Here is a 14,388-nt window from a genome sequence, read left to right as displayed (position 1 = left end):
AATTATATACTGAAAAAGAAATCTAAATTAAACTTATACCAACAAAAATTTAATAAATTCTAAAAGTGGTGTGTCATCTGTTTTGAATATTGGTAAAAATTACTGAGAATTTTTAGCATATTGTTAGATCTTTACACAGTTATGGAGCATGGTAGTTTTATTAAACGTAAATTCTGTTTTAAAATATTAATAAAAACTTAACATACCTTGATGTTCATTTGCAATTTACTTCTTTTTTTCCCCCTAAGTGACCTAAATCTTCATTTATTCTTACTATTACTTTTTTTGTTTGTTTTTTTGGTGGTAATACTGGGGTTTGAACTCAGGGCTCTCACACTTGCAAAGCAGGCACTGTTCCACTTGTGCCACATCGCTAGTCCTTACTATTTCTTCTATTACTATATAACTTTAAAAACATTGTCAAAGTTTCTGAGTTTTGAGAGATTTCCATTTTTCTTGAAGATTGGGACAGGGAGAAATTACTTGAAGCATGGATGTCCAACCCAGAGAACTGCTGCCAACGATCAGGTGTTCAAATGCCAACTCCACCACCAAGTGGGTATAATGCCTGGGACACACTCCCTTCTCCACGAACTCCGAGGACTACACGCTCTTCTGTCACCTCTCCAGATGAAATCAGTTTATCTCCTGGGGATTTAGACACCACTTTGGTATGGCTTAGAATTCATTGTACTTCCCATAACTTTGTTTCTAGTCTTTTAGCTTTTAGATTATTTAATGCTATTCCAAGGAGTGTCTGGTTGTGTTCTTGTTATTGAATCTTATGCCCTTCTTTAAAGGTTCAGTTATTTTCATGCTTTGGTAAATACTATCACAGCCTATTTTTATGATCTCTGAACTGTAAATCAAAACCAAAAAGATTTTCTTTTCTCATTTCAAAACAGGAGACAGTTTGGGGAACCCATCTGTATTTCACTTAAAAGCTTCCATATGTTTAAACACAACACACTTCAGTATTAAAAATTGAGTTTGTGTTAGGCACTTTAAACCAAAAATACATGAACATCTTTTATAGTTTCTTAAAAGCTGTTAATTTTTAAACAGTTACAATATATTGATAATCATATATTTTTTTCAGCAGAGCTTCTGGAGTTTGTCATCCAGATGGATTTCCATAGTAAATGTTTTCTCATTATTAAGGAACAGAACTGCCTTTGTGTGGGATAAATTGGCATACCATTGGTGTGCTGTGTAGGAAATTTTGATGGTTCTTGAGTGGTTCAGCCACTCAAAATTTGTGACAAATTACGAAAGAATTCCTTGTTTTATGTAGGCTATTTTGGAAAACAGAACCCTATTTCTGTAATTTGCATCTGTAACATTATAAAGCAAGTACTTGTTGAGCAGACACATAGTTTTATATCAGGGTTCCTTGCTTAGAAAGCCTTAAATTGCTACTCGTTTAACATCCTGAGTTGCTGTGCTAAAAACACAAAGTCACTCTGTTCCCAGTGTACAGTAAAGGACATAATACTGAAGTGACTGTTTTATAGCCTGCAATTTGATAATCACCTGAATAGATTGTAATGATTTGTTTTCTTGGACTTCCTTTTCCAACTGCACAGATGCTGATTGATAGGTAATCTTAGAATTTAAGACTTTGACTTTTGCATTAAAACATCTAAATCCCGGGGTTGGGGATTTAGCTCAGTGGAAGAGCGCTTGCCTGGCAAGTGCAAGGCCCTGAGTTCAGTCCCCAGCACCGGGGGGAAAAAAAAGGAAAACATCTAAATCCCACAATAGTTTATATTGAGGTCGTCATAGCATTTGTTTTTCAATCAAAGGTAGGCACTTTAACTGTCCTTATAACTTTGAAACACTTAACTTTTCAATTTTATAATTACCATACTAATTTTTCGCCTTTAAACTAATGAGCAAAATGAATGTATTGTTCTCTCTCCCAAGTATGACCCTGTTTAAGTCATTATTCATCTTCATCTCCAGTGTGACATTTGTATGTGCAGTATTTCTGTATTTGAAGATCCAGTGGATATGCCCTGTGGACATGACTTTTGTAGAGGATGTTGGGAGTCGTGAGTATATGAGCAACTTAGTATCTCTTACTGCATGACAGTACTCTGAGTTGGTAATAAAAATTGTTTGTTTTCCATATTCATTGATACAGATTATTGGTTTCTGTGTTCCCAAAAGTGTATTAACATTTTACTACTAAGGAAGAATATTTCTGTTTTTCTTATTTTGACCTCAAAGAAAGTATCTAAATAATTTTTCTTTGTATTACAATTTATGTTACATCTTCTATAAATTTTAAGCCTAGGCCTTAATATCAAGAATCAGTTTGTCTTGTGTTCTGAGCATTTTATGCATTCATTTTTGTGCTTTCTCTGGTATTTTTTTGTGACAAGCAAATAGCCTTGAAAAATCTATAAAAATATGGATTTTTAAAGTTCCTATTAAGTTAAATCAAAATTAAATGTCTCCACTAGATGTGATTGGGTATATCTTACTAATGAAAAATTTATTTTCCTTCTCGTGTTTATCTAGTTTCCTTCCTATTTCCTTGCGTAGATTTGTACTTTCTCATTATCCATTAACTTTGCTCTTAGTATGCAATTTTTAAGAGATTTGTAAACAAATGCAGATCAGTTTAATGAGCAATATAATATCTTGTTATCTCTGGAGACACACAGTTATTATTTGAGGACTTAAGCAAAGTATGTCATTAACATTTAAGGAAATCTTAAAAATAAGTTTCAAACTTTTTCTCATGGAGTACTGAGTACCAATTGTAGGGAGCTAGCAAACACATGGGTAAGAGAGCAAGACCCCAGCACTTCCTCTGGTTTTGGTGGTGGTGGTGGTGGTGATTTTAAGAGCTTTTTGGGTGCAGTTGACATACATAAAACCACATGTTTAAAATAAATATTTTGAAAATTTTTGACATATATGTATACCTGTGAAACCATCACCACAATCAATATAGTGACTATATACACCTCAAAATTTCCCTTCTCTTTCTGCCTCCCTATATAATCCTCCCGTACCAACTCCCCTACACCAAAATCTGTAGTCAGATTACTGGCCTGTCATTTCTAAATATTTTTATTCCTTTTTTTTTTTTAATCTGTTCTCCAAAATGGAATATGATGCAAGATCTTATTTAGAGGGACAAAACTATTGCTTTTTAAGAAAATCAAAGTAAGTAAGAGTATCTGGTTGTTCCCTTTAAAACATAGGCTTGACTTTAAGCATAACAGATAGGACCAGATTAGTGTAGCTGATATAAGTAAACTAATTGCCAAGGGTGTAAAACAATCTTTGATCAAGTTCTGAAGGTAGAAAATCTTCCCCAGGTACAGTACTTTATTTAGCTTAAAATGTATGGCTCAAGTAGTAGAGGGCCTGCCTAGCAAGTATAAGGCCCTGAGTTCAAACTGCACTAGTTAGAAAGAAATAAAGTCATTTTTTAAATCATTAACTCTACCGTTGGAGGAAGTCTTACCTGGGTTTTACCAAGTTAGTGAGCTCACTCAAGAATTACTTGAATTTTTTTGAACTTTCTCACCTAACTCCCAGGAACTATCTCCCATACTCATCATAGACTAGTCATGAGAACTTTATGGTAAGATTTAAATTTTAAAGATTTAATTATTGTTTTCCTTGGTATCTTACCAACCTTCGTAAGATTTTTCTCTACCCAGTCCTGCTCGTGTCTTATCAAACACCAGTAAAGCAAGTTCCATGTTGAGTGATTCATATGTTGATAAAAATCATTTTTAAATTAATTGTAGTCTTTGCAGCAACATATAGAAAAGAAACTTGTCTTAAATATCCTTGAATAGTTTGCAAGTCCCTCAGTCTAATTACTCTTCCCAACTCTATCCTATCAGTACAAAGTGTACGGATGCTCTGAGGCATCAATACCTAGAGGTTATTATTTTCTGTCCAGACTAGAATGTTCTTCCTGATAGTAAGGATAAGAGTTTGGGTTCTGTATGTAATAGTCTTCTGTGTTGTGAATTTCAGTTCTGCCATTTATTAATTGTTGATAACAGTTGTTAGGTAAGTGATAACCTTCCTGTGCCTCAGTTTTCTAATTTCTAAAGTGGTGATAAAAGAAAGTACTTCATAATATTGTTGTCAGTTTATTAAGTGACTTAATATATATAAACTTAGTACAGGACACGTAGTAATCATTCAATAAATGTTACTTATTTTCCTAAGCATTGTAATAAGCAAAAAGCTTAACTATGATAGCATCTGACGCTGATGTACTAGACAAAAATGTAGGTAAAGTTTGCACCAAATTTAACTCTTACTAACACTCATCAACTCCATGTTCTACTCATAAACTTAATGGAAAATTGTATCTTAAGGAGAATTAATAACATGATTAACAGGGAACCAAGGTTTACTCCATTCTTTCATTTAATTCAGGGATAATTAAATCTGCTCTGATATGTTTAGAATACATACGATTCAAAAGTTCTTCGTTTTGTAACTATGTCTAAGCAAACTGTGCACTTTCATAGGGACTATATGTATTAAAACAAACTGTAGCCAACTTTCCAGGGAACCTATTCATAGCTGAAAGGAAGAGCTTCCAGTGATGTGAAAAAGGAAAGACTACAGTTAGTAGTTCACAAAGTTTACACTTTTAGAAATTATTGAGAATTAGCTGAGTACCACCAGTGGCTCACACCTACAATCCTAGCTACTTGAGAAGCTGAGATCAGGAGGATTACAGTTTGAAGCCAGCCGGGGCAAATAGTAGGCGAGACCCCATCTCCACAAACAGCCAGAGCAAAATGGACTGGGCGTGTGGCTCAAGTGGTAGAGTGCCTGCTTTGCAAACGGGAAGCCCTGAGTTCAAAGCCCAGTCCCAACAAAAATAAATAAATAAATAATAAAATTTGTTGAGGGTTCTAAAGAACTTTTGTCTTTTAGGGGTTATATCTATCCTTATGAAAAAAATAATATTCATTAAAAATAACAATAATAAATATGTATGTTAACATAAATAACACTTAGTATGAACAATATATACATGCTTCCAAAAAGTTAGAAGAGTGGCATTGGTTTACACTTTTTTTTTTAATCTCTGTCTTAAAGAAAAACCATTAGTCTCATATCTGCTTCTGCATCCGATCTGCTGCAATATGTTATTTTGGTTAGAAAATTACAAGTCAGGCATGGTGATACATACCTACAACCCCAAAACTAAGGAGGCTGAGCAGCAGGATGGAGAGTTTAAGGCCACTGGGGCTAACTTGTGAGACCTTTTTGAAAGAAAGAGAAGGAGGAGATGGAGAAGAAGGGAGAAAGGAAAAAATAAAGAAAATGAGGCTGCACACAAATGTGTAGATGGAAAAGGTTGTATGTCAATGTATAGTTCAGATAATTTTGAATCCTCTGATACATATCAATACCCACAAATAGATTTTTAATGGTTAGTTGAAAGGTAAAATCTGAAATCATTATTAGTCAGCTTTTATACTCTCTTGCCTTTAAATCCATTGATCTCTTCTGATTTTGACAAGATCTTTTTACCTATGCATGGTTTTGTAACATCGTTTATTGATCATTTGGAAAATATTAGTTCCTTGAATTATGCAGATCTTCCAGTGCTGGCATAAATACAGTGAACAATCATAATAGTTCATCTCACCACCAATCCTATCAGAAAAGACTCTTAAGTGTTGGGAAACTGACAGGCTTACAGTAACAGATAAAACTTTTTCAGAATTCTCATTTTTATTTGATGGCTTCCATTTTATCATTGGCAACAAATACTGTCAGACTTTTCCCTGAAGTAACAGGCTCATTTAACTCACTTCCAAAAAAAGAAAAAGTGTCTACCATATTCTTAAGTGTAGATAATCGTTGTTTATAGTCACTTTTTCTAAATGAAAATAGTGTTTCATTAAAAGGAGCAGGTATAGAGCTTTTAACTTGAACATCGTCTCATAAGAACCTTTCTTTAGTGCCTGTGCTGTGGTTTGTACTAAGGCCCTAGCAGTTTTAACTAAAAGAAAATAAAGTCTTAATAACTTGTGAAAATAGTCTTGACCTCATAAATTCCCTAAAAGGGGTCAGGAACCTCCCAGAACTCCACAGATAATATTTTGAGAACTGATGTACTACATTTTCCTTGAGTGCTTTATCCATCCAAAATGTTTACCCTGACATCTAGAGGAATGCAGTAATTTTTAACTGGCAACCAAGGTACTGAAAGCTCTTCTTCAGGTTGTGTCAGTTTCATAGGAACAGATAGTTTTTCAATCATACAGAAAGTAGAGGGGGAATTGAAAATGCTTATGGAATATTTAATGCTTATGGAATTTAAAATGCTTGTAGAATGTTTAAATATAAATACACTGTGTGTAATCAAGATGTGTACCTAAGGTGGGGAGGTGGGATCTGGATTTTTAGTGTCATTCATTAACATATAGTTTAAGTTAGGCATGTTCAGATCACTGAGGGAGTGTATATTTTTGTGGTGGAACCCAAGAAACAATAAAATGTAAGGCATCAAGAACAAAAAGGCACTAGTGAGAAAAAAGTAAGAGCTGCTACCAGTGGTAAGAATAGCAAGAAAAAGCTTGGCACAGTGGCTCAAGCCTAATTGCAGCTACTCAGGAGGTAGAGATCAGGAGATTTGTGATTCAAGGTCAGCCCAGGCAAAAAATTGAGAAGATCGCATCTCAGCCAATAAAAAGTTGGACATAGTGGTTCACACCTGTCATCTCAGCTAGGCAGTAAGCATTAATAGGAGGATTGGGGTCTAGGCCTGCCTAGACGTAAACATAAGACCCTACCTCAAAAATTACCAAAGCAAAAAGAGCTGGGGGCATGGCTTATGTGGTAGAGTGCCTGCCTAGCAAGTGCAAGGCCCCAAGTTCTAGCCCCAGTACTGACTTAAAAAAATAAAAATAAAAAAATTAATTGCAGAAAGCCAAAAGGAAGAGAACATTTGAAAGAAGAAACTGTTCAGCAGCATCTGATGCTCCAGAGAAGTCTTGAGTAAAGTGGCCTAATCAGTAGGTATCATGACCTAGTTGAGCCAACCATTCAGTGAAGTGATGAAAGCTTGAGTGCTACAGGTAGAACAATGAATGGGATGGACTTGAGGAATGAATGACAAATCATCACAATCTATTTTGTCAAGAAATTTTGATATGAAAGTAAAAGAAAGGGGAACTAAAGAGTCATTTGGTTAGAAAGAGTTTTCAAGATTGGAAAAACCTGAGCATGGTTATTATGCCCAAGGCAGGAACATGTTAGCAAGGGACAGAGGAAAAGTACATGAAAGGACCCATCCCAGAGCTAGCCAGAGGACTGAAGATTATTCAAGAAGTAAAGCACAAAGCCTCTTTTCACTGAAGTAACTGGGAGAAAGACAAAGATAGCTAGATACTGCTAGGTTTCAGGTTCAGCAGAGAACTTAAGGAAAAATACATTATAGTCAGTGGAATAATCAAACTTGTTGATGGTGATAACTAAAGAATTTTGATTCAATTATTCTTTTCCATTTATTTTCTCTAGGCCAATAGAATCTAGACTTAAAAGTTTGTATCTTAAATAACAATAATAAATTGTTGCTAAAATTTATAGGTCCTTATCAGTGTCAAGCACCTTGCAGGTACTTCCCATGTATGATCCATGTAATAGCACTGAGAAATACAGATTATCATACCCATTTTATATATGGTGAAACAGAGGCAAGGCAGAGTTAAATAAACTTATCATTAAGTCCTAGAATTAATTAATTAATTTATTTTTTATTATTCATATGTGCATACAAGGCTTGGGTCATTTCTCCCCCTGCCCCCACCCACTCCCTTACCACCCACTCCGTCCCCTGCTTCTTCCCCCCCCTGGCCCCCTCAATACCCAGCAGAAACTATTTTGCCCTTATCTCTAATTTTGTTGAAGAGAGAGTATAAGCAATAATAGAAGGAACAAGTGTTTTTGCTGGTTGAGATAAGGATAGCTATACAGGGAGTTGACTCACATTAATTTCCTGTGCGTGGGTGTTACCTTCTAGGTTAATTCTTTTTGACCTAACCTTTTCTCTAGTTCCTGGTACCCTTTTCCTATTGGCCTCAGTTGTTTTTAAGGTATCTGCTTTAGTTTCTCTGCGTTAAGGGCAACAAATGCTAACTAATTTTTTAGGTGTCTTACCTATCCTCACCCCTCCCTTGTGTGCTCTCACTTTCATCATGTGCTCAAAGTCCAGTCCCCTTGTTGTGTTTGCCCTTGATCTAAAGTCCACATATGAATTTTTTTAGCTCAGAATTCTGTTCTTATGACTTAATTCACCCAGGGTATTTTTCAGGATGCCTTTTTTTTACTACCTCAATGATATATCTAGAGTAGAACAAAGAAGTCATTTTAATATTCATTTAAATGAAATATAAGGAGAAACTTTTCTTTAAAAAAAAGCATGCTGTGGGCATGGCTCAAATGGTAGAGCACCTGTCTAGCAAGAGCAAGGCCCTGAGTTCAACCCTCCAGAACCACCAAAAAAATTAAAATAATAGCAAAGCATGCTATATTCCAGTGCTACCCCCAAAATACCTTGAATTACCTATGGTTAATTTTTGTACCATTGCTTTGCTTTATTTAAAGTTGTAGAATATTGAAAATTAAATATAATGTTTCTAAGACAGTCATTCCTAAAATTTTAATGTTAAATGTTTCAAATTTTTAGAGGATAAAGCAAAAGCAGAAATATTAAAATCTGTAAAATATATATATGATCATTCATATGTATAAATAATTGAGCAGGTACTCAGTGTTACAATTGATATTCCATGCCATGTTTGAATTTTTTGGTTGTAGTTTTGTTTTTTTGAGACAAGGTCTCACTGTGTAGCCTAGGATGGCCTCAAACTCATAATCTTCCTGCCTCAGCCCCTGAGTGCGGGATTACTTTCTTTTTCCACCACATCTGGCTTTGTGTATGTGTGCTAAAACCCGGGGCTTGGTCCATGCTAATCAGGTTACCACTGAGCTATGCTATGCACCCAGCACTTGTGCTATTTTAAGTATACTCTTAAAAGAAAATTCAACACAAAGAAAAAATTCTCAGACAGTACAAATAACTTACATGTTTGCATTTTTTTCTATCAATTGATAATTTTAATAGGTTTTTGAATCTGAAAATTCAAGAAGGTGAAGCTCACAACATTTTCTGCCCTGCATATGATTGTTTTCAACTTGTACCTGTGGATATCATAGAAAGTGTAGTTTCTAAGGAGATGGACAAACGATACCTACAGTTTGATATTAAGGTATGCTGCCATTTATTATTTTAATTTTATTAAACAATATTTTTGTGTTATTTCTGAGAAACAAAATAATCTCTAATTTTTGTTTCTCAGAAAAACTGACTAAAGGAATTATGACATCAATTAAAATTTTGAGCAATTATTTTATAAAAATAGCAGGGAAAATGAAAGGATAAAGTAGCAATTCTCTCCCCAAAAAATGAGTTATTGCTCAGAAGTATTTACTAATTTGCTTATTGCACATTTATAACTGTTTGGTCAAGATAATGGTCAAAGTATATAGGCCCTACTTTAAGTTTTCTAAAAGATTTTATCCTAAAAATAAATATTCTTTAACAATTTTTTTAAGTTAGAAATTTGTGGGGTTTTTTTGTTCTAAGTAATAGTTTCATATAACAAATTTTAATGTTTCATCTTTTTTCTTTATTTTCTTTCAGAAATTATTCAGCAGTATATGAAAATTACTCTGATTTTATGTGATTTAAAAGCTACATTTTAATTGCTTTCTGCAGATTTTTCTTAATCTATACTAATTTTATGTACTTTTAAAAAGGACGCACTGCTTTAACATCAAAAGCATCATCATAGTTTTGATTTTTGTGTATTAAGTGCCATTTATAAATTTACTTTTCTAATACAACTAATGATTATATATAAGAATCTACTTAGAATATTTTATCTGAAATGTGGCACATTATATGACAAAATATTTTCTGTGTAAATAATTACATTTTTACTTTGTCATCATTTATCTGATTTTAAGATTAAAGAAAATAAGTTTTGAAAATCATGTCATTTTCGAAAAAACTGAGGTTTTTGCTACTTTTTTCTGTAAGTTTTTTTCAGTATTTTCCAATACTATTTTTAGTATCTTTTGAGACTAATGGCTCCTTGAATTTTTGTTTCATTCTTTTGCTTTTAATTGCTGTGGAGCTACACTCCATATTAGAATTTACACCTGAAATAGTTTTTGGTTTTTGTTTTTACTGCACAAACAGGCCTTTGTTGAAAATAATCCTGCCATTAAATGGTGTCCTACTGCGGGATGTGAAAGGGCAGTCAGGCTAACGAACCAAGGGTCAAACACATCTGGAACTGACACACTCAGCTTCCCATTGCTGAGAGCCCCTGCTGTGGACTGTGGGAAAGGACACCTCTTCTGCTGGTTAGTACAGACAAGTTACAATCAGCCTCACCACTTTCCTAACAATTCTATTTTGAATCAAGCATTTAAATTGTGCTATTCTTGATGTTATTCTTATTAACTTAAACATGTGTAATAAATAGTGACATGCCAGGCACTACGCAAAAGTTTTTTTTGGTAGTACTGGGATTTGAACTCAGGACCTGGAGCTTGCTTGGCAAGTGCTCTACCACTTGAGCTGCACCCTCAGACCTTTTTGCTTTAGTTATTTTTCAGATAGGGTCTTGTACTTTTTCCCTGGCCAACCTTGGACCATGATCCTCCTACGCCTGCCTCCTGTGTTACTGGTATTACAGGCATGAACCACCACACCTGGCTTGTTTTTTTTTTAGATAGGATCTTGCTAAGTTTTCCCTAGGCTGGCCTCAAATCATGTTCCTCCTGTTTCTGCCTCCTGAGGACCTGGGATTACAGGCATGGATGACCAAATATTTTTTAAATATTGAATTCTTCCAGCAATGTTATGGATAGAATTCTTTTATTATGCCCATTTTGAATGTAAAGAAATTCAGGTGCATACTAAAAGCTAGGTAGGGCTGTCTAGGTCTTCCTCAGACAGACACAACTTGTTCCCTACTGCTACCTCTTCCCAAGATCACCGCTTTTCCACCTCCAAGTTCAATACTTTGTGTTTTCTGTTGTTGGGCACTTAGGAGCCTAGAACCCCTGGGCCATTCTGTTGAATGGATGGATGGGATGGAAGGGAGGGAAGGAAGGAGAGAGACAGAAGGGAGGGGAGGACAGGCAGGGAGGAATTCAGGCAGGAAAGAGCAGAAATGATATTGTCTATAATAACAAAGTTGCTGACCATAGGTTTAAAAATATTACAGTTTAACTTCTCTTCTTAAAACATAAGCCTTTAGTAATGATCTTTAACTGGGCCCACACAAGTGAGATTTTGATTTAGTAGGTTTTTGAGTGGTGTTCAAAAACCAAACGAAAAGAAACACCTATATCAGTTGATACTAATACATAGTTCTAGTTAGGAGGCAATAACTATAGGCTTTTTCTGTGTCATGTTTTGTTTAGTTTTTACATCTTCATAGATCCTGAATAAGGATGACTTGATAATAAACAGCAACGGGAAGGATGTAATTCTGTATGCTCATTGAACTGTAAATAAGTCAGCATTCTGCTTTTTTCATAGATTTGGTTCACTGTCTTGTTTAAATAATTACATGATCAAAAAAATAGGTATTTATTCTGCTTTTTATTTTCTGAAGTAGCACACATGAATGGTTATATCATAGATGGGTATAAAACTCTAGTTTTTCTAATAGGTATAGGCAAAGACTTTCTCAATGGAACCCCAGCAATTCAGCAACTAAGAGATAGCATAGATAAATGGGACTTCATAAAACTAAAAAGCTTCTGCTCAACAAAAGAAATGGTCTCTAAACTGGAGAGAACACCCACAGAGTGGGAGAAAATATTTGCCAGCTACACATCAGACAAAGGACTGATAACCAGAATACACAGGGAACTTAAAAAACTCAATTCTCGCAAAATTAATGAACCAATAAAGAAATGTGCAAGTGAACTAAGCAGAACTTTCTCAAAAGAAGAAATTCAAATGGCCAAAAACACATGAAAAAATGCTCAGCATCTCTAGCAATAAAGGAAATGCAAATGAAAACCACACTAAGATTCCACCTCACCCCTGTTAGAATAGCCATCATTAGCAACACCACTAACAACAGGTGTTGGCGAGGATGCGGGGGAAAAAGGAACCCTTTTATACTGCTGGTGGGAATGTAAACTAGTACAACCACTCTGGAAAAAAATTTGGAGGCTACTTAAAAACCTAAACATTGATCTACCATATGATCCAGCAATACCACTCTTGGGGATATACCCAAAAGACTGTGACACAGGTTACTCCAGAGGCACCTGCACACCCATGTTTATTGTGGCACTATTCACAATAGCCAAGTTATGGAAACAGCCAAGATGCCCCACTACTGACGAATGGATTAAGAAAATGTGGTATCTATACACAATGGAATTTTATGCAGCCACGAAGAAGAACGAAATGTTATCATTCGCAAGTAAATGGATAGAACTGGAGAACATCATTCTGAGTGAGGTTAGCCTGGCCCAAAAGACCAAAAATCGTATGTTTTCCCTCATATGCAGACATTAGATCAAGCGCAAACACAACAAGGGGATTGGACTTTGATCACATGATAAAGCGAGAGCACACTAGGGAGGTATGAGGATAGATAAGATACCCAAAAAACTAGATAGCATTTGTTGCCCTCAATGCAGAGAAACTAATGCAGATACTTTAAAGCAACAGAGGCCAATAGGAGAAGGGAACCAGGAACTAGAGAAAAGGTTAGTTTGAGATGAAGTAATTTAGAAGGTAACACACATGCACAGGAAAGCAATGCAAGTCAAATCCTTGTATAGCTATCCTTATCTCAACTAGCAAAAACCCTTGGTCCTTCCTATTATTGCTTATACTCTCTCTTCAACAAAACTAGAGATAAGGGCAAAATAGTTTCTGCCGGGTAGCGAGGGGGTGGGAGGGTAAGGGACAGGGCCCTGACCTGTCTATTTCTGCCATCATCGTTAACTACAGATATTTATCAAACTATCAACGTATAGATAACACCAAGTTGTAGGTCAGAGGTTAGCAAACTACTGTGTGTGTCTGATTTTGAAGTTTCATTGGAACACAGCCACACAGTTTGATGCCACTTGATTTATGTATTATCTGCTTCTGCAGAATTGAGTGAAAGCAAAATTGAGTAGTTACTAGAGAGACTATGGCCAGCAAAACTCTTTTGCTGACCCCTGCCCTATGTACTTGGATATAGTTGTTAATGAAAAGAAAACACTCATTATACTGAGCAAATAAAACAGCAGCAAAATACTGAGCAACAGGTTATATCACATGCCTTAAGATAATTTTTCAGAACATATAGAAGAGAAATTCTAATCTTGAAAGTTTAACATTTTATTATTCATGTTTGGTTACTAATTACACCTCACCAATGTGACATGAGAGATAAGGCTGGAACTATAGAATGAGAAGGAAGTTAATTTGCTTTATTGCTAGCAAATAAATGGAATTTAGATGAATATGAATCTACTGTAAAGTAAAAACTTTAAAGTATAAATGAACATCTCTTCTGAGTCAGTGGGAGGTTTCTTGAGAAAATTAAACTCTGTTCCCCTAAGACACCCATTGTGTGCTTCCTGTGCTTCTGGAATAGTACTGGTTTTTTGCCATCCTTGAGAATATTGAGAAAAATTAGCACATAAATCATTTTATGAGTACTCTGGTTCACATGATGAATCCTTGCTGAGAAAGGCTGATTCTTAGTGGATTAATTGGAGATATGACAGAGAAGGAAAACAAAAATTAGTAAAATGTCTTAAAGACAAAACAATATAGCATTTGTGAGATCACAGAAAAATAAAAATTTTGAAGGGAAAAGAAAAACCTGTGGTTAGCATTGTCTTAAGCTCTGTGGTTTCTGTGGTTTAATTTTACTAGCTGTCACTGTAGTTTAGCTTTTGCTTTTTTTGTGTTCTTCCCCATTCTGTTTGTGCTATGCTCCAAGTAGTAAGTTTGATTTGACCCAAGATAAGTAAAACTGCCAGAATAGGTCATACTCTTAAAACTGTGTGTATACATTCATATAAACATAGACCATGTTATAAACTGTAACAATAGTTTTTAGACCAAATTTGGACAAATGTGTTTTTTTTTGTTTTTGGTTTGTTTGTTTGTTTTGGTTTGGTTTGGTTTTTGGCAGTAGTAGAGTTTTAACTTGGAGCCTTTTACTTACTTAGGTGTGCTATCACTTGAGCCATTACTCCCTGCCCAGTCCTTTTTTGTTTTTTAAGTATGTTTTAGAAAGGACCTCACATTTTTTGCTCAGGGCAAGCTTGACCATG

At 35.1% G+C, this 14,388-nt stretch overlaps 1 protein-coding gene across 6 annotated transcripts in view; it reads left to right on the top strand.

The window, feature by feature from the left end:
• Ankib1 (ankyrin repeat and IBR domain containing 1) overlaps positions 1-14,388 on the top strand; it is a 129,643-nt gene that overhangs the window by 79,909 nt on the left and 35,346 nt on the right. For all 6 annotated transcript variants that reach the window (XM_074064750.1, XM_074064748.1, XM_074064749.1 and 3 more), the window contains exons 6-9: positions 463-671; positions 1,966-2,054; positions 9,134-9,278; positions 10,274-10,440. In XM_074064750.1, coding sequence (XP_073920851.1) covers positions 463-671; positions 1,966-2,054; positions 9,134-9,278; positions 10,274-10,440 — 610 coding nt within the window. The remainder of the gene's footprint in view (positions 1-462; positions 672-1,965; positions 2,055-9,133; positions 9,279-10,273; positions 10,441-14,388) is intronic.

The sequence above is a fragment of the Castor canadensis genome, chromosome 2, assembly GCF_047511655.1.
Source record: "Castor canadensis chromosome 2, mCasCan1.hap1v2, whole genome shotgun sequence".
Lineage (NCBI taxonomy): Eukaryota > Metazoa > Chordata > Mammalia > Rodentia > Castoridae > Castor > Castor canadensis.
This window is presented reverse-complemented; position numbering and strand designations above follow the sequence as displayed.